Here is a 25,759-nt window from a genome sequence, read left to right as displayed (position 1 = left end):
GCTTCATGTACTCCCATCATCTAAATATAACATGTTCTTTTACAAAGGCTTTATGTAATTACACTGTTTAAACAGCTGACATTTATATATTATATATATTTGATGTCATGCATGTAGAAGAGTACAGGTAGTAAATAGTGACTTGTAAGCAACACAACACATTTCTGTTTCACAGTCAAACTTTATTTGAGTAGAAAGATGACAATATTAATTATTCACAGCATTTGTAATCATCTCACCTGTTAGTTAGTTATGTGACATGGTACAGGAGAAAGTCTTTCAGCTCCGGTAAACTACAGTAAGCTAAGCTCCGGTGGTCTGTAGTCATGGTAACACAGAGACAACTTCTACTGTAAATAATATACCATTACTCTGATCTTCCATACATTTATCAGGTGTCTTTTACCAGAAATAATGAACTGACTACTGTTTCACATCTTCTATTTTCCACCCTGATGGTCGCTGTGGTTACACACCGTCTCATAGCAGTAGCATGTAGCTAACCCCTAACGGGTTAGCTCTGTATCTCCCATCTGCTCACAGCTATCTGCTCTCAGCTGTCTGCTCTCAGCTGTCTGCTCTCAGCTGTCTGCTCTCAGCTGTCTGATCACAGCTGTCTGCTCTCAGCTGTCTGATCACAGCTGTCTGCTCTCAGCTGTCTGCTCTCAGCTGTCTGATCACAGCTGTCTGCTCTCAGCTGTCTGCTCTCAGCTGTCTGATCACAGCTGTCTGCTCTCAGCTGTCTGCTCACAGCTATCTGCTCTCAGCTGTCTGCTCTCAGCTGTCTGCTCTCAGCTGTCTGATCACAGCTGTCTGCTCTCAGCTGTCTGCTCACAGCTATCTGCTCTCAGCTGTCTGCTCTCAGCTGTCTGCTCTCAGCTGTCTGATCACAGCTATCTGCTCTCAGCTGTCTGCTCACAGCTATCTGCTCTCAGCTGTCTGATCACAGCTGTCTGCTCTCAGCTGTCTGCTCTCAGCTGTCTGCTCACAGCTATCTGCTCTCAGCTGTCTGATCACAGCTGTCTGCTCTCAGCTGTCTGCTCTCAGCTGTCTGCTCTCAGCTGTCTGATCACAGCTGTCTGCTCTCAGCTGTCTGCTCTCAGCTGTCTGCTCTCAGCTGTCTGATCACAGCTGTCTGCTCTCAGCTGTCTGCTCTCAGCTATCTGCTCACAGCTGTCTGCTCTCAGCTGTCTGATCACAGCTATCTGCTCTCAGCTGTCTGATCACAGCTGTCTGCTCTCAGCTGTCTGCTCTCAGCTGTCTGCTCTCCTCTGGGATGATTCTGTCGGTCATTTCTCACAGATGGACCTGTAAAGACACACGTTAAACAGAGTGAATGTTTACGGTATACAGAGTTGATGCATGAGGTAAACACTGAGCTAACTAACAGAGATATAAATAGCATTATTTACCTGAGAGAAACCGTCAGGAAAACCTGGAGTCTGAACCGCAGATGTTGTTCATTTGTCGCAGATTTCTGATCAGATTCCTCCGGTAACGTGCGCTGGGTGAAGTTTCTGGTTTATAAACTTTAAAGTAGTTTATTTTACTCTTCTGCTTCTCCCTCCCTGCTCTCAGACCGTGAGCGCTGTGTTGTTGAGGACATTTGATTGACAGAAAATGCTGACCAATCAGAGCAGAGTGGGAGGAGACAGGCTGTGAATCAGGGGTTTTCAGACAGAGGCTGAATTAGGCTCTGAGGCAGGCAGACTCAGGCTGCAGTATGAGAAGAATAAAGGGTTTTTTGAACATTGCAGCATGTAAAAATGTTCTAGTGCAACATTAAAATACATCTATGAACCTGGAAATGAGCATAATATGAGACCTTTAAAAGCGAACTTTTCAACATTATCTTAAAACAAAAAGTGCAGGGAGGTCCCAGCTTCTTATAAAGTTAACTGAACATTTTAATAAATAAATAAACAATATCTCTCTGAAGTTTTATAAAGTGTAAAAATAAATAAAACTAGCAAAACTTAAATTTGTGCTGAAGTTTGAGTCTCAATTCAGCAGCAGCAGACTGTGGTGCAGAAAGAAGAGTTGCTCAGCCTGTTCTCCAGTGAGACGGCTTCTGTTCCTCAAATAAACTAGAATACTTCATGACCAATGATTACTAGAACTGGATATGTCCAATAGCAATAGAAGTGACTATTCAACTCTATGCAGTGTCTGTATGGATTAACACAGGCCTTATATTCAGTTCCATTACATTACATTAAACTGGGCCTCTCTAACAGCAAGATGTGACAGGAACTGGTTTCTGTTTATTTATAAAGCCCTTAACTTGCCATCATATATCACATTACATATTACTGATATTATAACACAACTGTCAAAAGTCAGAGCTGCTTCAGGACAGACTCAATAGCATTAGTTAGTTCATTCTCACTGTGCAATATCATTTTCCACTTGTTCAATTTTGTTAATAGTCTGTTTATTGTCAATACTGTATATACTGCTCCTATTTTTATACTTCTATTTAAATGGTTCATATTTTGTTACACTTTGTTTAGCTCTTTCTTTACTGTGTTAGCTGATGCATCTTGTTTTTTGCACTATCCCCTTTACTGCTGTGCATTGCAAATGTCCCCACTGTGGGACTAATAAAGGAATATCTTATCTTATCTTATCTTAGTTAGTAACGTTAGTCCTGGTTGAGACTGAGAGGACCAGCTGATCAGATGTTTTGCTAGTCAGCTGGCTAAATTATGGATCAACAAATGAACGTATTAACGTTCGCTATCGCATTCAAGCTCTACGACGCTCCACATCATCTCACGTTGGTCATGTAAACGTTCACGTAAAAACAACGACTCCTACGGGCGAGGAATGTTATGTTCGCAAATCAGCAGCTAAAGCAAGTTTCAGTTCCACTGTGTAACTGGTAAACTAGACATGCTTGTTAGCATATAAATAGATCATAAGATCGTGGTGTTTCTGCAACTTCAGCATAAAGGATTGGGATGTTTATTGGAACTTACAAAACAATATCTTCCGTGTACCCAAAGGTCACGGTTCCGCTCACCGGAGCGGCTCCGTCTGTCTGTCTGTTTTGGTCTGCACGTCTGAGGCACGGTAACCCTCAGTGTTGATTGGCTAGTGCTCATTGTGTGTTACCAATCAGATAGCGCTGTGGGCGGGACATTGAGCCAGACTGCACAGTGGAGAGCGCTGACAGCAGGCTGACACAGAGAGGAGGCTGATCAGAGCCAAATTAGCGCATTTATAAATGAATTCATTTTATCGGTTAAAAAAATGCCGATACTGATAATCGGCAAAATGCTGACTATCGGCCTATAATATCGCCAAGGCCAATAATCGGTCGATCCCTAATACATATATATAAATATACAGTATATATATACACATGTATAAATATTCAACACTTTATAATCAAATGAACCTGTCTACCATTTTCTAGACTAGACAAGGGTATATTTGATCCTAAATACAATATGCAATATTTACTTTAAAGGGACTATTTGTAACTTTGTAAGCGTATAAATGTAGCGGGTCGGCACACATGCGCGCTCGCATATGCGCGTTCGCGTGTAGCCGCTGTACCCTCCTCCTCTGCCTTCTCTCCTTCACTCAGACAGCTCGGCTCGCTCCACCTCTAGACGTGAACGGGCGCTCACTCCTCACTGCAGAAGAGTTAGTTTAGCTCTGAGAATATCTAGTGAATGTACAGGGAACGTTTGTGCAGAAATAACTGCTGCACCTCCTCCAGACCAACAGAGGTTTTCCGTGTCTTGTGAAGTGATGGAGCTCTACAGAGATTTACGTTGTCTTCTCGTTACTGACCGGGTGCCGGTGTCTCCTCTGCTGTGAGAGCAGGGAGACACGCTGGAGAGCCCCGCTGCCTCAGCCTGCACTTAGGCAGGAAAAGCCAACACTAGGATCAGATCTAAATCATGTTCATGGAGAGACCTTCGTCTGGTCAGCTAACATTACTGCCAAGCAGCTGAAATATAGAGTGATATTGTGGTTTTAGCTGACGTGTGTCGCCTCACTGTGTTGAGTGATGCTCGTTCAGGTATATTGAGAGCGAGCAAGCGCGAGCCCGACGCTGACATTCGTTGATTTCACGGCCACAGGTGTCGCTGTTAAGAAGCATTTCTGAAAGTTACAAATAGTCCCTTTAAGTTGATAACGTCTGTATGACAATAAAGTAGAATGAATTAAATGTCTCTCTTAGTTTGAGCAGTTTAAGAGTAAATGTTTGTAACGGTAGTCACATGGAACTTACATTGGAGCATGTTCCATGACGGACAAAAAACAGCGTTGCACTTAGTCAATAAGAGCAGCTGGTTAAGTCGTCATCCATGTAGACTTGCTATTGGAGGGTTTTATAACCCACTAATTGGTTTGGGGTGGCACTTCATATGGCGGACCCTCCACCTGAACGAAGTGGAAGTGGTTAAGGAGAGGGTGTAGGGGTTTGGAATTGGGACTAAGTTAACTTGTTAACTTCATTAAGGGGTACCATGAATATAAGAAAGGGGGACTATGGAACATTTTAGGATTATTTTGTTCTCTACCTTCGATTAAACATAATAATCAACTCACCATGGATCCAGAACTGTAGATCCATCCTTCTGATTCAGGAGATGATCTGTTTGGAAGCGACTCATAAACATAACTGTTGCAACAGCCTGCTGCACACTATCAGTTTACATATCCTGCAATGAATCAGGACTTCAGATGAGTCACTCCTCTGTGTGCAGAAACATTCAGCAGAGGAAGTCTGACTAAAGCTCCACCCCTCACCAGACACACCTGAGCAACCAGACAAACCAGGAAACAGTTTGTTATTCTTCCTCACTAAAGAGAGTCACACAGACTGAAAACCAGACGATCAGATTCACCTTCAGAACAAACTAACAACTTCATCTGAGTGAGTTCATCTACAGGAGAGAAAAGTGGAAAACTACAACACTGCTGCTTCAACCTGCTGACGCTCCACACACTGAAGGTGAGTTTGACTAAAAACACGACTCAAAGTGAAGGTCAATGTCAGTGAAGCTAGTAGAGGAGGGAGGGGAGCCATGACTGACTGTACTTTCTGTCTGCTGTGTTTTCAGCTTCACTCAGAGACTAAATGGCTTCAAGATCAGAGGAGGATCTCTGCTGTCCGGTCTGTCATGACATCTTTAGAGATCCTGTTCTTCTGTCATGTAGCCACAGCTTCTGTAAAGACTGTCTGAAGAGATGGTGGAGAGAGAAAGTAACATGCGAGTGTCCAATTTGTAAGAGAAGATCTTCAAAGGTTGAACCACCTTCTATGCTGGTGTTAAAGAATCTGTGTGAGGCCTTCTTACAGGAGAGAGATCAGAGAGCTTCAGAGGCTCTCTGCAGTCTGCACTCTGAGAAACTCAAACTCTTCTGTCTGGACCATCAGCAGCCAGTGTGTCTCGTCTGCAGAGATTCTGAAAAACACACCAACCACAGATTCAGACCCATCGATGAAGCTGCACGACAACACAAGAAGGAACTTCAGGAAACTCTGAAGACCTTAAAGGAGAAGTTAAAGGTTTTTGAACAAGTTAAAGTGAAGTCTGATCAAACAGCAGAACACATGAAGGTCCAAGCCCGACGCACAGAGAGGAAGATTAAGGAGCAGTTTAAGAAGCTTCACCAGTTTCTAGAAGAGGAAGAGGAGGCCAGGATCTCTGCTCTGAGGGAGGAAGAGGAGCAGAAGAGTCAGATGATGAAGGAGAAGATGGAGGCTCTGAGCAGAGAGATAGCAGCTCTTTCAGACACATTCAGAGCCACAGAGGAGGAGCTGAGAGCTGAAGACGTCTCATTCCTGCACAACTACAAGGCTGCAGTGGAAAGAGTCCAGCAGCGCCCCCTGCTGGAGGATCCACAGCTGCTCTCAGGAGCTCTGATAGACGAGGCCAAACACCTGGGCAACCTGACCTTCAACATCTGGAACAAGATGAAGGAGATGGTCTCCTTCACTCCTCTGATTCTGGATCCAAACACTGCTCATCCAGAACTCATCCTGTCTGAAGATCTGACCAGTGTGAGACGAGGAGAGGAACAGCAGCTTCCTGATAATCCAGAGAGGTTTGATGAACTCTGGTCTGTCCTGGGCTCTGAGGGCTTTAACTCTGGGACTCACAGCTGGGATGTCGAGGTTGGAGACAGTACATTCTGGTTACTGGGTGTGTTAGCAGAGTCTGTCCAGAGGAAGGGAGACATACAGTCTGGATTATGGAGAATACGGTTCTATAAAGGTAAATACTCAGCAGAGTCACTACCAGCTCCAGTCACTGATCTCAGAGTCCAGAAGAAGCTCCAGAGGATCAGAGTGAATCTGGACTGGAACAGAGGAAAGCTGTCGTTCTCTGATCCTGATACTAACACACACATACACACCTTCACACACACTTTCACTGAGAAGCTGTTTCCATACATTTACACTGGTGATAAACTGAATATATTACCACTGAAGGTCTGTGTGACAGTGGAACAGAGCAGTTAAAGATAAAGAGCATGATCATATTTATATTAATGATGTTTATTTCTTAAGGGGAAAACTCTCTGAATTTAAGCTGCACCTGTCCTCCTGCTGACTCATTATTCCAAAGATATGTTTATTTTTGTTTCAGGTATTGTTTTATTATTTTTTTATTTTCTTTTTATTATTTAGTTTAACAATCTGCTTTTTGTTTCTGTTGTCGACCTTTATTAAACTACATTACATTCATTTAGCTGACACTTTTATCCAAAGTGACTTACAATAAGTGCATTCAACCATATGGATACAACCCAAAAATTGCAATAATTATACAATTACATCATCTTAATTAAATATGCTATACTGCTTCAAGTGCTACATTTAGAAACAATGAGAGAAAGAAAGAGGGTTTTGTTTTTGTAAAATAATTTCACTCAGTATCTCTGATCTTTCTGTTTGGTTTGTTTAAACTTTTCTTTTTTTATCGATACTGTGCCATTTTACTGTAAATTGTTGTTCATTTTGATTATTTTGACTTGTGTGTGTGGAGCCATGAAGACCAGCAAAGACTTTGTAGAAGTTGATGAGATCCAAATAAAGAAAAAAGAATCAGTTTATCAATAACTGCATGTTTGAGCAGCCAATCATTGTTCACCAACAAACTTTATTTTAAATTGTAGTCCAGATTATTCCAAATTATTCAAAACATTAAAATCAATGTTTAATTACATGAAATGTTAACAATTTATACAATATATGTAATCATCCAAAAATATATGTACAATTCTCTATTTGATGCAACAACCAGTTCAGGTGACATTTTCCAAACAAGGAAAAAGCCGGAGGAGCAGCAGCCCGCATGGACAAAACCACATATAGACTTTTCTTGATGAATTTTATTTAGAAGAGATATTTTTAGACATGTTTTTACTGTTGATATACTCGTTTCTAGTTCACATTAACACGAGTCGTTCTCAATGAGAACTCTTAACGCAGTGAGCAACAAACAGGACAGAATGGGATGACCAGGTAGGTGGGTGGTTGAGGCGTGGCCCTGCTCCCAAACCAAAGGCCCAGTTCCAATCTGGACCCTACACCCTCCAGATCTCCGTCTGTAGTCACACTCACAGCTAAATGAAGCACCTTCTTTAAGGTGGAGGATATAAATGCAGTGGCAAGCTTTGGGACTAACTTCCCTCTCTAAAGCAAGGAAATAAAAATATATCAGAATCAGAAATCCTTTATTGATCCCGGGGCGAGATTGAGTTATGTTTTGCTCCCATTCTAGATACATACAGTATATAGTATAACAAGAGTGCAAATAATGATGAAAAATAGGGTCTATCATTAGGTGTGTAAAAATGCAAGAATAGTATAAATAAATATGAATGTTAGTTTAAATGTATGTATAAATAAATGCAGTGTTAATACCAGAGTAAATCAGATTATTGAATTATTGCACTAAATTATTGTACTGTTAAGTCAGTATTACACAGTTGAAGATATAAGAAATTATGGGGTTAAAAATAATAAATATATGTTGCATATATATATTGGGGATCAACCGATATGGTGTTTTCAGGACCGATACCGATTATTAGTAATCAAGGAGACCGATAACCGATATTTTGAACCGATATACATTTGCAGTAAAAATTTAAATCTTCGTGTCAAAAATGTAAATAACACAAAACTTCATTGAAATGCATTAAAGCATATGTTTAATTAAAAGGGAACTTTTCAACATTATCTTAAAACAAAAAGTGCAGGGAGGTCTCAGCTTCTTATAAAGTTAACTGAAAATGTTAATAAATAAATAAACAATATCTCTCTGAAGTTTTATAAAGTGTAAAAATAAATAAAACTAGCAAAACTTAAATTTGTGCTGAAGTTTGAGTCTCAATTCAGCAGCAGCAGACTGTGGTGCAGAAAGCAGAGTTGCTCAGCCTGTTCTCCAGTGAGACGGCTTCTGTTCCTCAAATAAACTGGAATACTTCATGACCAATGATTACTAGAACTGGATATGTCCAATAGCAATAGAAGTGACTATTCAACTCTATGCAGTGTCTGTATGGATTAACACAGGCCTTATATTCAGTTCCATTACATTACATTAAACTGGGCATCTCTAACAGCAAGATGTGACAGGAACTGGTTTCTGTTTATTTATAAAGCCCTTAACTTGCCATCATATATCACATTACATATTACTGATATTATAACACAACTGTCAAAAGGTCAGAGCTGCTTCAGGACAGACTCAGTAACATTAGTTAGTTCATTCTCACTGTGCAATATCATTTTCCACAGTCAGTTTATTGTCAGTACTGTAAACACTGCTCCTATTTTTATACTTCCTTCTATTTAAATGGTTCATATTTTGTTACACTTTGTTTAGCTCTTTTTCACTGTGTTGGAAAGGCTATTGACTGTTGTATCAGCGCCCTCTTGTGGCAGAATGTGAAGCTGCGCTATTGAGCACATGGAGCTGCGCACTCAGTAATTAAGAGAGAGAGCGAGAGGCAGAGCGAGAAGCACGTTGAACTGAGAGTGTAAAAAGTGGACTTTACTGCATCTGTGGTGTGATTTGTGTGTGTCTCTGATGAAAAGTGAGTAAACGCCGCTATTTCCCACTGAACAGGACTATGATTGAGACTTTGGGTTTATGTGTTTGGGGCTGTTTTACAGATGCTGAGCTAATCTGTCCATGCTAATGCCTTTAGCTGCTCTTTTCTGGTATACTGGTAGATGTAGATAATGTTGGCATTCTGCTATATATGTTTAAATGACTTGGAAGTATGTTTGTACTGCAACTTAAAGCAGCAGTCAGTATAATTTCTTCTGCCTTTATATATCTGTACCAGATTTAATGTAGTAATAATAATAATAAGCCATTTAAGTTGAATATAACTGGTTAATTTAATAATTATAATATGGCATTTTCTTATGTCCTTGTTATAGACCACACATTCAAAATCACATATTGTTCATCTGGAAACCTGTAAGCCTGTGTGAGGAATACTGTGCTGTTATGTTAAAGACTATTCAGTAAAAGGAGGAATCAACCCTATAAGAGCGTCCTGAGTAAGGCTGGGGCGATTCGTCGACATAGTCGACGTAATCGATTACGCAAATACGTCGATTTACGTAACGTCCGTCGACGCATCGGATGACGTAATTAAAATGCGCTGCGCCCGGTCCAAGCATGGATTCTGACTCCCCGAGAGCAAGAAGTGTCAAAAAAACTCGCCCACGTTCATCTAAAGTGTGGGACAAGTGCAATGCACCATCACCTGACAAGAAGGTATCCCAGAGCACTGAGTGAAGAAGACAGCAGCAAGACACCACCGTAAGTTCTGTTACTTTTTCCCCACCAGGCATGATCTACTAAGATTGTCTAAAACACGGGCATGTCTCTGTTAGCAGTAGTCATTTAAAGTTTGTTTTTAAAATGTTTCTTCATCGCCTCCATGTTAAAAGATTTTTATGGACCACTGTTATTGTAGCGTAACATTACACCATGCGTCATCTAACGTCGGCCGTTTTATATTTTCTGTTTACTTTAACGCGATGTATGAGTGAGAAAATGGCTTAAAGTAACGTTACATATTGTTCTACAGTCTGTGACTGTTAGTCTGTAAATAGTTTCAATTATTTCTCTCTTGCTCCACACTGATGTGCAAAGTACATTTGCTAGTGTTTATCTTAACTGCATATTATTACAGTGATGAAATAAATCCATGTCTAAATCATTTTAAGTTTTAAGTTAAGTACTTAAATAAAAATGATTATTATTAGCCTAATGTCATAACACAAAAGTGCTGTGGAAATTAGACCGATTTTAAAATGTGCCACTATTATCATTATTCTAATGGGCTTTCTGTGTCTCTTTTTCAGGACGAGACAAAGCAGTGTGGAGGACTTTTTCCACAAAAAGAACATTGCACTGTATTCCTTTTACATGAAATTGTATGTTGGACTGAAAACAGATTACCAGTAAAGACAAGAAATATCTTGTTGTGAAATAATGCCATAATAATACTCTTGTTTTATGTATATGTTTATAAGAGAAGATATTTGAATAAAGTATTGAAATAATAATGAGACAAGTTGTTGATATTTATTTGGGGTAAATTAATTGAATTATAATTTTTTTTTAGAAAAATCTATGAATTAGTCGTTAGATTAATCAACTAATCGAAAAAATAATCGTTAGATTAATCGTTAAAAAAATAATCGTTAGGTGCAGCCCTAGTCCTGAGTGTTCTTACCAACACACCAAGGCTACATCGCTACCTGCAACCAACACCTATACAGTCCTGAGTGAATACCTATTCAATATTTGGTCCTTCGAGCCGGATGTGACGTTTTCCTTGGACTCCAGGATGCAGCCTAGTTTCACACGCAGTGAAGCCTTTTCAGAATCAGCACGTCCAAGGCGGCTAGTTCAACCTCCTCCCTACCTAAGTGACTATGAAGTGAGTTTTGTCGGCCATAGGCAAGCCACTACAACTCCTAGTTATGCACACACAGCACAGTATGCACCAGGCTTAGGAGAGGACCACCGGAGTACATCGGGAGCCTTTTCATCAGCAGTTCGGACCAGTTCTTCCGGTCCTTTAGTCCATTAAGTCAGATCGGATGTGACTTCACCTTAGATGAATGGACACTTTCCCCTCATGAGAGTCGGGAGCTTGATTATCAGTCGGTAGGAGCCAGTGACGGCTTTTAAAGGAGCAAAAACTGGCAGCTTCAGCAAGCCAACCACCATCCACAACAGCTAACCGTGGGCCTCTACCTCAGTTCGCTCGCCCGCCTTTGAGTCATTATGATCAAATGCCTCTACTGCAGAGTCAGCCAGCCAGCAATACCTACCTCGGTTACCAAAACCCTTTGCTTATGCAAGCTTGGGACCAGCAGCCAACCTGTACCACGCCAAGGCCGGTCACAACACCGTTGCAATATGAACCTCATTTGCTCAGGCCCTACAACCAGCAGAGGACTATCTCTGACATGTCTTCACGCCCTCAGCCATATGTTGCAGCACCAGAGAGAACCTACAGGGGACCTACACCTACTATTTCTAATCTCAATAAGAAGGATCCTGGTGAGTTCGCACGGCTGAAAATTGCTCTTGATAATCTGCTTCCATCGGACGGGACAGAGTTATTCAAGTTTCAGATCTTGATGGATCACCTAAAACTAGATGAAGCCCGCCTAATAGCTGATGCATACCTTAACTCACAGACTCCCTACACTGACACCATGGCGGCCCTGTCCGAGAAAGTCGGTCAGCCCCATCAGTTAGCCATAAAGAAAATCGCCAGTGTCATGGATGCATCTGACATCAGACGTGGAGATGCGGAGGCCTTTGAAAGGTTTGCCTTGCAGATTCGGGCCCTTGTTGGTATGCTGAAAACCCTTGGCCAAGATGGAGAGGTAGAATTGAGATGCGGTTCTCATGTGTCACGGCTCCTTAGTAAGCTGCCTGCTGAGATGAGGTCTGAGTTTCGGAGATACATGTGCCGCCACCCAGGAGTGGTGTATAACCTCATAGACCTCTCTGATTGGCTGCAGCTGGAAACATGGTGCCAGGACAGTGATCTCCATGCCGTAAACCGAGGACAGAAAGAGAGAACCAGCCAAAGGCCAGAGCGCTGGAAGGAGTCAAAGGCTGTCCCTCGCTCAGCCACCATACTTCATGGCTCAGAGGATGTGGAAACCAAACAGGCTACTGTGTCAGCAACGGGCAAGCCACCTGTGCAAAGTAAGAAGACAGGCCAACCTAAAGCCTACTGTCCTTACTGTGAAACAGAGGATCATTACCTGAGCCAATGCGCCACCTTCAAATGCTTCAATAAGGCTCAAATCATAGACTGAATTAAGACCAATAGGCGTTGTTGGCGATGTGGAAGATCACATCAAGCAGCACAATGTACCCTGAAAAAAGCCTGCAGCATATGTCAAGGTAAACACCTACTGATACTGCATGAAGTCAAGGTCAAGAGTGTGACGGAAGGTACCTGTCTGGTTAGCTCAGCCACTGAAACCCTTCACCTAGAGAAACCCTCCGACTCCACTCGGGTTCTCCTGAAGTCATCAGAGTCATCCTACGACATGGCGACAAGACACTAGACACCTTCGCGGTCTTGGATGACGGCTCTGATCGCACTATGCTGCTCTCACCTGCCGCTGAGCAATTGGGACTAACAGGCACCCCTGAAGACCTTTCCCTGAGAACCATACGTCAGGACATCCAAACTCTGCACGGTGCCTCAGTTTCTTTCCAAGTCTCCTCCGTAGTGCAGCCACAGAAATCCTTCCAGATAGTCAACGCCTTCACCGCCCAGCGCCTTGGGCTAGCCGAACATACCTATCCAGTGGCCACACTTAAGAAAAGGTTCAAACACCTTAAAGACTTACCTCTACACGCCTTCAGCCGTGTCTCACCTTTGCTGCTAATTGGAGCGGACCACCCTCACCTTATAAGCCCTGTGGAACCTGTGCGCCTAGGACCACCAGGAGGGCCAGACGCAATCAGGACACGGCTGGAATGGACCCACCAGTTCAGGTGACATTTTCCAAACATAAGAAAGCCGGAGGAGCAGCAGCCCGCATGGACAAAACCAAATATAGACTTTTCTTGATGAATTTTATTTTGAAGAGATATTTTTAAACATGTTTTTACTGTTGATATACTCGTTTCTAGTTCCCTTTAACACGACTCGTTCTCAATGAGAACTCTTAACGCAGTGAGCAACAAACAGGACAGAATGGGATGACCAGGTAGGTGGGTGGTTGAGGCGTGGCCCTGCTCCCAAACCAAAAGCCCACTTCCAATCTGGACCCTACACCCTCCAGATCTCCGTCTGTAGTCACACTCACAGCTAAATGAAGCACCTTCTTTAAGGTGGAGGATATAAATGCAGTGGCCAGCTTTGGGACTAACTTCCCTCTCTAAAGCAAGGAAATAAAAATATATATATCAGAATCAGAAATACTTTATTGATCCCCGGGGCGAGAATGAGTTATGTTTTGCTCCCATTCTAGATACATACAGTATATAGTATAACAAGAGTGCAAATAATGATGAAAAATAGGGACTATCTTTAGGTGTGTAAAAATGCAAGAATAGTATAAATAAATATGAATGTTATTTCTAATATATGTATAAATAAATGCAGTGTTAATACCAGAGTAAACCAGATTATTGAATTATTGCACTAAATTATTGTACTGTTAAATCAGTATTACACATTTGAAGATATACAAAAATTATGGGGTTAAAAATAATAAATATGTATTTATATATGTATTTATATATATATATATATATATATATACACACAGTATATACACATGTATAAATATACAACACTTTATAATCAAATGAACATGTCTACCATTTTCTAGACTAGACAAGGGTATATTTGATCCTAAATACAATATACAATATTTACTTTAAGTTGATAACGTCTGTATGACAATAAAGTAGAATGAATTAAATGTCTCTCTTAGTTTAAGCAGTTTAAGAGTAAATGTTTGTAACGGTAGTCACATGGAACTTACATTGGAGCATGTTTCATGACGGACAAAAAACAGCGTTGCACTTAGTCAGTAAGAGCAGCTGGTTAAGTCGTCATCCATGTAGACTTGCTATTGGAGGGTTTTATAACCCACTTCCACTCCCCGCTAATTGGTTTGGGGTGGCACTTCATTCGGCGGACCCTCCACCTGAACAAAGTGGAAGTGGTTAAGGAGAGGGTGTAGGGGTTTGGAATTGGGCCTAAGTTAACTTGTTAACTTCATTAAGGGGTGCCATGAATATAAGAAAGGGGAACTATGGAACATTTGAGGAATATTTTTTCTCTACCTTCGATTTAACCAAATAATCAACTCACCATGGATCCAGAACTGTAGATCCATCCTTCTGATTCAGGAGATGATCTGTTTGGAAGCGATTCTTCTCATAAACATAACTGTTACACCAGCCTGCTGCACACTATCCGTCTACATATCCTGCAATGAATCAGGACTTTAGATGAGTCACTCCTCTGTGTGTAGAAACATTCAGCAGAGGAAGTGTGACTAAAGCTCCAACCTCACCGGACTCACCCGAGACAAACCAGGAAACAGTTTGTTATTCTTCCTCACTAAAGAGAGTCACACAGACTGAAAACCAGACGATCAGATTCACCTTCAGAACAAACTAACAACTTCATCTGAGTGAGTTCATCTACAGGAGAGAAAAGTGGAAAACTACAACACTGCTGCTTCAACCTGCTGACGCTCCACACACTGAAGGTGAGTTTGACTAAAAACACGACTCAAAGTGAAGGTCAATGTCAGTGAAGCTAGTAGAGGAGGGAGGGGAGCCATGACTGACTGTACTTTCTGTCTGCTGTGTTTTCAGCTTCACTCAGAGACTAAATGGCTTCCAGATCAGAGGAGGATCTTTGCTGTCCGGTCTGTCATGACGTCTTTAGAGATCCTGTTATTCTGCCATGTAGCCACAGCTTCTGTAAAGACTGTCTGAAGAACTGGTGGAGAGAGAAGCAGACACGCGAGTGTCCAATTTGTAAGAGAAGATCTTCAATGGACCCACCTTATAACCTGGCCTTAAAGAACCTGTGTGAGGCCTTCTCACAGGAGAGAGATCAGAGAGCTTCAGAGGCTCTCTGCAGTCTGCACTCTGAGAAACTCAAACTCTTCTGTCTGGACCATCAGCATCCAGTGTGTGTCGTCTGCAGTGTTTCAGAAAAACACACCAACCACAGATTCAGACCCATCGATGAAGCTGCACGACAACACAAGAAGGAACTTCAGGAAACTCTGGAGCCCTTAAAGGAGAAGTTAAAGGTTTTTGAACAAGTTAAAGTGAAGTCTGATCAAACAGCAGAACACATGAAGGTCCAGGCTGGATGCACAGAGAGGAAGATTAAGGAGCAGTTTCAGAAGCTTCACCAGTTTCTAGAAGAGGAAGAGGAGGCCAGGATCTCTGCACTGAGGGAGGAAGAAGAGCAGAAGAGTCAGATGATGAAGGAGAAGATGGAGGCTCTGAGCAGAGAGATAGCAGCTCTTTCAGACACCGTCAGAGCCACAGAGGAGGAGCTGAGAGCTGAAGACGTCTCATTCCTGCACAACTACAAGGCTGCAGTGGAAAGAGTCCAGCAGCGCCCCCTGCTGGAGGATCCACAGCTGCTCTCAGGAGCTCTGATAGACGAGGCCAAACACCTGGGCAACCTGACCTTCAACATCTGGAACAAGATGAAGGAGATGGTCTCCTACACTCCTCTGATTCTGGATCCAAACACTGCTTATCCAAAACTAATCCTGTCTGAAGATCTGACCAGTGTGAGAGGAGGAGAGGAACAGCAGCCTCCTGATAATCCAGAGAGGTTTGATGAAGCCTGGTTTGTCCTGGGCTCTGAGGGCTTTAACTCTGGGACTCACAGCTGGGATGTCGAGGTTGGAGACAGTACATTCTGGGCTCTGGGTGTGTTAGCAGAGTCTGTCCAGAGGAAGGGAACCATACAGTCTGGATTATGGAGAATACAGTTCTATAAAGGTAAATACTCAGCACGGTTACTACCAGCTCCACCCACTTATCTCAGAGTCCAGAAGAAGCTCCAGAGGATTAGAGTGAATCTGGACTGGAACAGAGGAAAGCTGTCGTTCTCTGATCCTGATACTAACACACACATACACACCTTCACACAAACTTTCACTGAGAAGCTGTTTCCATACATTTACACTGGTGATAAACTGAATATATTACCACTGAAGGTCTGTGTGACAGTGGAACAGAGCAGTTAAAGATAAAGAGCATGATTATATTTATATTAATGATGTTTATTTCTTAAGGGGAAAACTCTCTGAATTTAACCTGCACCTGTCCTCCTGCTGACTCATTATTCCAAAGATATGTTTATTTTTGTTTCAGGTATTGTTTTATTATGGTTTTATTTTATTTTTATTATTTAGTTTGACAATCTGCTTTTTGTTTCTGTTGTCGACCTTTATTAAATTACATTACATTCATTTCGCTGACACTTTTATCCAAAGTGACTTACAATAAGTGCATTCAACCATATGGATACAACCCAAAAATTGCAATAATTATGCAAGTACATCATCTTAATTAAATATGCTAAACTGCTTCAAGTGCTACATTTAGAAACAATAAGAGAGAAAGAAAGAGGGTTTTGTTTTTGTAAATTCATTTCACTCAGTATCTCTGATCTTTCTGTTTGGTTCGTTTGCTCTTTTCTTTTTTTATCGATACTGTGTCATTTTACTGTAAATTGTTGTTCATTTTGATTATTTTGACTTGTGTGTGTGGAGCCATGAAGACCAGCAAAGACTTTGTAGAAGTTGATGAGATCCAAATAAAGAAAAAAGAATCAGTTTATCAATAACTACATGTTTGAGCAGCCAATCATTGTTCACCAACAAACTTTATTTTAAATTGTAGTTTTAAATTATTGTACTCTTAAATCAGTATTACACAGTTGAAGATATAATAAATTATGGGGTTTAAATTATAAATATATGTTGTATATATATATACAGTATATATATCTATACATATTAGGGATCGACCGATACGTTTTTTTAATACTGATACCGATTATTAGTAATCAAGGAGACCGATAACCGATATTTTGAACCGATATACATTTGCAGTAAAAATTTAAATCTTGGTGTCAAAAATGGGAATAACACAAAACGTCATTGAAATGCATTAAAGCATATGTTTAATTAAAAGGGAACTTTTCAACATTATCTTAAAACAAAAAGTGCAGGGAGGTCCCAGCTTCTTATAAAGTTAACTGAAAATGTTAATAAATAAATAAACAATATCTCTCTGAAGTTTTATAAAGTGTAAAAATAAATAAAACTAGCAAAACTTAAATTTGTGCTGAAGTTTGAGTCTCAATTCAGCAGCAGCAGACTGTGGTGCAGAAAGCAGAGTTGCTCAGCCTGTTCTCCAGTGAGACGGCTTCTGTTCCTCAAATAAACTAGAATACCTCATGACCAATGATTACTAGAACTGGATATGTCCAATAGCAATAGAAGTGACTATTCAACTCTATGCAGTGTCTGTATGGATTAACACAGGCCTTATATTCAGTTCCATTACATTACATTAAACTGGGCCTCTCTCACAGCAAGATGTGACAGGTACTGGCTTCTGTTTATTTATAAAGGCCTTAACTTGCCATCATATATCACATTACATATTACTGATATTATAACACAACTGTCAAAAGTCAGAACTGCTTCAGGACAGACTCAGTAACATTAGTTAGTTCATTCTCACTGTGCAATATCATTTTCCACTTGTTCAATGTTGTTAATAGTCTGTTTATTGTCAATACTGTATATACTGCTCCTATTTTTATACTTCTATTTAAATGGTTCATATTTTGTTACACTTTGTTTAGCTCTTTTTTTACTGTGTTAGCTGATGCTTCTTGTTTTTTGCATTATCCCCTTTGCTGCTGTACACTGCAAACTGTGGGACTAATAAAGGAATATCTTATCTTATCTTATCTTAGTTAGTAACGTTAGTCCTGGTTGAGACTGAGAGGACCAGCTGATCAGATGTTTTGCTAGTCAGCTGGCTAAATTATGGATCAACTAATGAACGTATTGACGTTCGCTATCGCATTCAAGCTCTACGACGCTCCACTTCAGCTCACGATTTTCATGTAAACGTTCACGTAAAAACAACGACTCATACGGGCGAGGAATGTTACGTTCGCAAATCAGCAGCTAAAGCAAGTTTCAGTTCCACTGTGTAACTGGTAAACTAGACATGCTTGTTAGCATATAAATAGATCATGAGATCGTGGTGTTTCTGCAACTTCAGCATAAAGGATTGGGATGTTTATTGGAACTTACACAACAATATCATCCGTGTTACCGAAAGGTCACGGTTCTGCTCACCGGAGCGGCTCCGTCTGTCTGTCTGTCTTGGTCCGCACGTCTGTGGCACGGTAACCCTCAGTGTTGATTGGCTAGTGCTCATGGCGTGTAACCAATCAGATAGCTCTGTGGGCGGGACATTGAGCCAGACTGCACAGTGGAGAGCGCTGACAGCAGGCTGACACAGAGAGGAGGCTGATCAGAGCCAAAGTAGCGCATTTATAAATTAATTCATTTTATCGGTTATCAGTTAAAAAACAATGCCGATACCAATAATCGGCAAAATGCTGAATATCTGCCGATAATATCGGCCACGCCGATAATCGGTCGATCCCTAATACATATATATATATATATATATATATATATATGGCACTTCATAGCGGACCCTCCACCTGAACAAAGTGGAAGTGGTTAAGGAGAGGGTGTAGGGGTTTGGATTTGGGCCTAAGTTAACTTCTTAACTTCATTAAGGGGTGCCATGAATATAAGAAAGGGGGACTAAGGAACATTTTAGGAATATTTTTTTCTCTACCTTCGATTAAACCGAATAATCAACTTACCATGGATCCAGAACTGTAGATCCATCCTTCTGATTCAGGCGATGATCTGTTTGGAAGCTATTCTTCTAATAAACATAACTGTTGCAACAGCCTGCTGCACACTATCAGTCTACATATACTGCAATGAATCAGGACTTTGGAATGAGACACACCTCTGTGTCCAACAACATTCAGCAGAGGAGGTCTGACTAAAGCTCCACCCTCACCGGACTCACCTGAGACAAACCAGGAAACAGTTTGTTATTCTTCCTCACTAAAGAGAGTCACACAGACTGAAAACCAGACGATCAGATTCACCTTCAGAACAAACTAACAACTTCATCTGAGTGAGTTCATCTACAGGAGAGAAAAGTGGAAAACTACAACACTGCTGCTTCAACCTGCTGACGCTCCACACACTGAAGGTGAGTTTGACTAAAAACATGTCTCAACGTGAAAGTAAATGTCAGTGAAGCTAGTAGAGGAGGGAGGGGAGCCATGACTGACTATACTTTCTGTCTGCTGTGTTTTCAGCTTCACTCAGAGACTAAATGGCTTCCAGATCAGAGGAGAATCTCTGCTGTCCGGTCTGTCATGACGTCTTTAGAGATCCTGTTCTCCTGTCATGTAGCCACAGCTTCTGTAAAGACTGTCTGAAGAACTGGTGGAGAGAGAAACCAACACGCGAGTGTCCAATTTGTAAGAGAAGATCTTCAAAAGAGGAACCACCTTCTATGCTGGTGTTAAAGGACCTGTGTGAGGTCTTCTTACAGGAGAGAGATCAGAGAGCTTCAGAGGCTCTCTGCAGTCTGCACTCTGAGAAACTCAAACTTTTCTGTCTGGACCATCAGCAGCCAGTGTGTGTCGTCTGCAGAGATTCAGAAAAACACACCAACCATAGATTCAGACCCATCGATGAAGCTGCACGACAACACAAGAAGGAACTTCAGGAAACTCTGGAGACCTTAAAGGAGAAGTTAAAGGTTTTTGAACAAGTTAAAGTGAAGTCTGATCAAACAGCAGAACACATGAAGGTCCAGGCCCGACGCACAGAGAGGAAGATTAAGGAGCAGTTTAAGAAGCTTCACCAGTTTCTAGAAGAGGAAGAGGAGGCCAGGATCTCTGCTCTGAGGGAGGAAGAGGAGCAGAAGAGTCAGATGATGAAGGAGAAGATGGAGGCTCTGAGCAGAGAGATAGCAGCTCTTTCAGACACCGTCAGAGCCACAGAGGAGGAGCTGAGAGCTGAAGACGTCTCATTCCTGCACAACTACAAGGCTGCAGTGGAAAGAGTCCAGCAGCGCCCCCTGCTGGAGGATCCACAGCTGCCCTCAGGAGCTCTGATAGACGAGGCCAAACACCTGGGCAACCTGACCTTCAACATCTGGAACAAGATGAAGGAGATGGTCTCCTACACTCCTCTGATTCTGGATCCAAACACTGCTCATCCATTACTCATCCTGTCTGAAGATCTGACCAGTGTGAGAGGAGGAGAGAAACAGCAGCTTCCTGATAATCCAGAGAGGTTTGATAAATATTGCTCTGTCCTGTGCTCTGAGGGCTTTAACTCTGGACCTCACAGCTGGGATGTCGACGTTGGAGACAGTACATACTGGTTACTGGGTGTGTCAGCAGAGTCTGTCCAGAGGAAGGGATCCATACAGTCTGGATTATGGAGAATACAGTTCAATGAAGGTAAATACTCAGCGTGGTCACCATCAGATCCACCCACTGATCTCAGAGTCCAGAAGAAGCTCCAGAGGATCAGAGTGAATCTGGACTGGAACAGAGGAAAGCTGTCGTTCTCTGATCCTGATACTAACACACACATACACACCTTCACACACACTTTCACTGAGAAGCTGTTTCCATACATTTACACTAGAGATAAAGTGAATATATCACCACTGAAGGTCTGTGTGACAGTGGAACAGAGCAGTTAAAGATAAAGAGCATGATCATATTTATATTAATGATGTTTATTTCTTAAGGGGAAAACTCTCTGAATTTAAGCTGCACCTGTCCTCCTGCTGACTCATTATTCCAAAGATATGTTTATTTTTGTTTCAGGTATTGTTTTATTATGGTTTTATTTTATTTTTATTATTTAGTTTGACAATCTGCTTTTTGTTTCTGTTGTCGACCTTTATTAAATTACATTACATTCATTTAGCTGACCCTTTTATCCAAAGTGACTTACAATAAATGCATTCAACAATATAGATACTACCCAAAAATTTCAATAATTATACAAGTACATCATTTTAATTAAATATGCTAAACGGCTTCAAGTGCTACATTTAGAAACAATAAGAGAGAAAGAAAGAGGGTTTTGTTTTTGTAAAATAATTTCACTCAGTATCTCTGATCTTTCTGTTTGTTTGTTTACACTTTTCTTTTTTTATCGATACTGTGTCATTTTACTGTAAATTGTTGTTCATTTTGATTATTTTGACTTGTGTGTGTGGAGCCATGAAGACCAGCAAAGACTTTGTAGAAGTTGATGAGATCCAAATAAAGAAAAAAGAATCAGTTTATCAATAACTGCATGTTTGAGCAGCCAATCATTGTTCACCAACAAACTTTATTTTAAATTGTAGTCCAGATTATTCAAAATTATTCAAAACATTAAAATCAATGTTTAATTACATGAAATGTTAACAATTTATACAATATATGTAATCATCCAAAAATATATGTACAATTCTCTATTTGATGCAACAACCAGTTCAGGTGACATTTTCCAAACAAGGAGAAAGCCGGAGGAGCAGCAGCCCGCATGGACAAAACCAAATATAGACTTTTCTTGATGAATTTTATTTAGAAGAGATATTTTTAGACATGTTTTTACTGTTGATATACTCATTTCTAGTTCACTTTAACACGACTCGTTCTCAATGAGAACTCTTAACACAGTGAGCAACAAACAGGACAGGATGGGATGACCAGGTAGGTGGATGGTTGAGGCGTGGCCCTGCTCCCAAACCAAAGGCCCAGTTCCAATCTGGACCCTACACCCTCCGGATCTCCGTTTGTAGTCACACTCACAGCTAAATGAAGCACCTTCTTTAAGGTGGAGGATATAAATGCAGTGGCAAGCTTTGGGACTAACTTCCCTCTCTAAAGCAAGAAAATAAAAAAAATATATCAGAATCAGAAATACTTTATTGATCCCCGGGGCGAGATTGAGTTATGTTTTGCTCCCATTCTAGATACATACAGTATATAGTATAACAAGAGGGCAAATAATGATGAAAAATAGGGTCTATCATTAGGTGTGTAAAAATGCAAGAATAGTATAAATAAATATGAATGTCAGTTTAAATGTATGTATAAATAAATGCAGTGTTAATACCAGAGTAAACCAGATTATTGAATTATTTCACTAAATTATTGTACTGTTGAGTCAGTATTACACAGTTGAAGGTATAATAAATTATGGGGTTAAAAATAATAAATATATGTTGCATATATATATATATATACATACATATTAGGGATCGACCGATATGGTGTTTTCAGGACCGATACCGATTATTAGTAATCAAGGAGACCGATAACCGATATTTTGAACCGTTATACATTTGCAGTAAAAATTTAAATCTTGGTGTCAAAAATGTAAATAACACAAAACTTCATCGAAATGCATTAAAGCATATGTTTAATTAAAAGGGAATTTTTCAACATTATCTTAAAACAAAAAGTGCAGGGAGGTCCCAGTTTCTTATAAAGTTAACTGAACATTTTAATAAATAAATAAACAATATCTCTCTGAAGTTTTATAAAGTGTAAAAATAAATAAAACTAGCAAAACTTAAATTTGTGCTGAAGTTTGAGTCTCAATTCAGCAGCAGCAGACTGTGGTGCAGAAAGCAGAGTTGCTCAGCCTGTTCTCCAGTGAGACGGCTTCTGTTCCTCAAATAAACTGGAATATTTCATGACCAATGATTACTAGAACTGGATATGTCCAATAGCAATAGAAGTGACTATTCAACTCTATGCAGTGTCTGTATGGATTGATATGGAATCAGAAAATTGGTTGTAACAGCGACACCTCTGGCTGTTAAGTCAACGAAAGTCAGTGTCCTGTTGCTCGCGCTCGCCCGTGTGCACGCGCTACCTGAATGTGAGCGAGCATCCGTCAAAACAGTGAGGCGACACACGTCAGCTAAAACCACAATATTACTCTATATTTCACCTGCTTTGCAGTAATGTTAGCTGACCAGACGAAGGTCTCTCCATGAATCAGTGCTGATCCTAGTGTTGGCTTTTCCTGCCTCAGCCTCCCGACCGCGGCCGGAGGAAACAGGGGAGACACCGGCACCTGGTCGGAGACGATAACGTACCATGCTGCGGAGCCCCGTCACTTCACAACACACGGAAAACCTCTGTTGGTCTGGAGGAGCTGCAGCATTTATTTCTGCACAAACGTCCACTGTACATTCACTAGATATTCTCAGAGCTAAACTAACTCTTCTGCAGTGTGTAGTGTACACGCGTGAACGTGAGGTGGAGCGAGCTGAGTGAAGGCAGGCAGAGGAGCAGAGTACAGCAGAGACTACGGCCCTGGAGACCAAAGCTACGGTCTCCCCCGCGTTATCCGACCGCGGCCTGTTTTGCAAGACGGGCTTCACTAGATATAACTTTGCAGTTTTGGTGCTTCCGTGTAGTTTGTGTTGGAGACTGAGTCTGAACAGCGTAGCCACACGTGAGCATGCATGGGACACCGACCCATACCCATTATACGTGTAAGAAGTTACAAACAATCCCTTTAAATGTATAGATTGGTGTTGGCATTACTGTTACGCAGTGCTACTCTTCCCAAATCCTAAAATATGTACTTGTTTTTCTGTTATTGGAATTCAGTTCATCTGGAGAGTAAGGACTTTTATTTTTACGAATATGCATACATCCATAGCCCATATATCATATAAACATGAAATATTTCCTTATTTGGTGTAATAACAATGCTTTATGTTAATATCTTGTCACCAAATTGAAATGTGCAAGCACAGTTTGTGGCAAAGGGAGGGGTTACCACTTTAATACTTTTCTACATATTGATTTTTAATAAAATCAGAAGAAATTTTTAAAAGGGAATACAGGTTAAAAACGGTATTATTTTTGCACAAAGCCGTGGGGTCAAAGAGGAATTTAATATCAACAAGTATATGAATTTGAATTACAAAATAATAATTAAAAATGAGAAAATAATGATAATTAAAAAATAGAATTCGGATAAATAATAACATTAATATAAAATTATAATAGGAATAAAAAACTATGTTAGTCTTTAAAGAGTTCCTTGTGCAGTCCTATCCCCTCAGGACAGTTTTGTTACTTTTAGATATTCTTTATTTATATGAAATAAGTGACAAAGTTGACTTACAAATCTGTGTTTTTTATGTTGTAAATCTCATACTCTCTTAACCCTGATGGTGTTTGCTCTTTAACAGCTAACGGGGGACTTAAAGGGGACATATCATGCTCATTTCAGGTTCATATTTGTATTTTGGGGTTCTACTAGAACGTGTTTACATGCTTTAACACACTGTCTGTCTGAATATACCTGTATTCACCCTCTGTCTGAAACGCTCCGTTTTAGCGCCTGTCTCTTTAAGACCCCCTCCTAAAAAGCCCAGTCTGCTCTGATTGGCTTGTGAGAAAAATATGGAGCACCTTTGCAAAGGTAGTTGTCAAGCTGTGGGCGTTATATTCTAATGAGCCTGCATGTGACATAGGAAGGGGAGCCAAATCTGAACGGCTTGTTGAATCACATTTTCTGATCTAGGCAGCCCACCAAAAACTGACTGGGTTGTCTTATTTCACAGTTTGTGGGTTGGTACTCGAGAAACTCAAATGTATGAGCATAAGCACTGAAAAAGTGAGTTTTCATAAAATGTCCCCTTTAACATTGCTTTACTACCTTAATACCTCGTGACTTTTTTCTCATTTTATGGGAATTGGTTATACAATAGATATCATCATCATTCCTCTTCATCCCCTATGGGACATAAGGCTTCAATGAGCTCTCTCCATTGTATTCGGTCCTTGGCAGCATGTTGGGCCTCTCCCCATGACAGGTTCATCTTGTCCAGCTCCTGTGTCACAGTTCTGCGCCAGGTGGATTTGGGCCTCCCGGATTTTCTTTTGCCTGGTGGTGTCCATCTTAAGGCGACTCTCGGGATCCGGTCCTGCTCCATTCTCAGCACATGGCCTAGCCATCTCAGACGTCTGTGTGTAATTTCCTTGATGATGCTACGGCTACCGTTTTTTTTGTACAGTTGGTGGTTGGAGATTTTGTTTGGCCAAAAGATCTGGCATATTCGTCGGAGGCATCCATTGTGAAAAACTTCCACTCTCCTCATATCACTTTTGATCACTCGCCAACTCTCTGAGCCATATAGCAGAACAGACTTGACATTGCTGTTGTACAAAAGCATCTTAGTTTTAAGGCTGTATTGCTTGGACCTCCAGATGGAACGGAGTTGGGAGAAGGCACCCTGAGCCTTTCCCAGCCTTGTTTTAATGTCTTTCTGCACTGCACTATCTTTACTGATGAGGCTGCCCAGGTATGTGAACTCTTCCACAAACTCAAGTGGTGCCCCATTTACAAGAATGGGTGCTGCAGGGGTGGAGTTTACACACATCACTTGAGTTTTGGAGATGTTGATGTTTAGTCCAACCTGTCTGGCAAAGTTGTTGAGCCTGTCAGTTTTGGCCTGCATGTTCGAGTGGTTGGTTGTAAGGAGAGCGATATCGTCTGCAAAGTCAAGATCTTCCAGCTGAGAGAACAGGGTCCACTGGATGCCTCTGGGTTTGT

The 25,759-nt window shown here is 41.0% G+C and overlaps 3 protein-coding genes across 3 annotated transcripts; all 3 read left to right on the top strand.

Moving 5' to 3' along the window:
• The first annotated feature begins 4,791 nt into the window (after positions 1-4,791).
• On the top strand, positions 4,792-7,091 carry LOC119491842 (nuclear factor 7, brain-like). Its single transcript, XM_037776087.1, has 2 exons — positions 4,792-4,975; positions 5,085-7,091. The coding sequence occupies exon 2, from the start codon at positions 5,102-5,104 to the stop codon at positions 6,488-6,490; it is 1,389 nt and encodes a 462-aa protein (XP_037632015.1). The 5' UTR covers positions 4,792-4,975; positions 5,085-5,101; the 3' UTR covers positions 6,491-7,091.
• Positions 7,092-14,580: 7,489 nt separating this feature from the next.
• LOC119491865 (nuclear factor 7, brain-like) lies at positions 14,581-16,324 on the top strand. The gene is made up of 2 exons (XM_037776126.1): positions 14,581-14,770; positions 14,880-16,324. Exon 2 carries the CDS (start codon positions 14,897-14,899, stop codon positions 16,280-16,282), a length of 1,386 nt encoding a protein of 461 aa, XP_037632054.1. The 5' UTR covers positions 14,581-14,770; positions 14,880-14,896; the 3' UTR covers positions 16,283-16,324.
• A 2,832-nt stretch (positions 16,325-19,156) lies between these two features.
• LOC119491849 (nuclear factor 7, brain-like) lies at positions 19,157-21,155 on the top strand. Its single transcript, XM_037776101.1, has 2 exons — positions 19,157-19,364; positions 19,474-21,155. Exon 2 carries the CDS (start codon positions 19,491-19,493, stop codon positions 20,877-20,879), a length of 1,389 nt encoding a protein of 462 aa, XP_037632029.1. The 5' UTR covers positions 19,157-19,364; positions 19,474-19,490; the 3' UTR covers positions 20,880-21,155.
• The last annotated feature ends 4,604 nt before the right edge of the window (positions 21,156-25,759 follow it).

This window comes from Sebastes umbrosus, chromosome 1 (genome assembly GCF_015220745.1).
Source record: "Sebastes umbrosus isolate fSebUmb1 chromosome 1, fSebUmb1.pri, whole genome shotgun sequence".
NCBI classification, from domain to species: Eukaryota; Metazoa; Chordata; class Actinopteri; order Perciformes; family Sebastidae; genus Sebastes; species Sebastes umbrosus.
This window is presented reverse-complemented; position numbering and strand designations above follow the sequence as displayed.

Coding starts and splice junctions, on each gene's coding strand:
- LOC119491865 (XM_037776126.1), top strand. CDS start 14,897: ATGGCTTCCAGATCAGAGGAGGATCTTTGCTGTCCGGTCTGTCATGAC.
- LOC119491842 (XM_037776087.1), top strand. CDS start 5,102: ATGGCTTCAAGATCAGAGGAGGATCTCTGCTGTCCGGTCTGTCATGAC.
- LOC119491849 (XM_037776101.1), top strand. CDS start 19,491: ATGGCTTCCAGATCAGAGGAGAATCTCTGCTGTCCGGTCTGTCATGAC.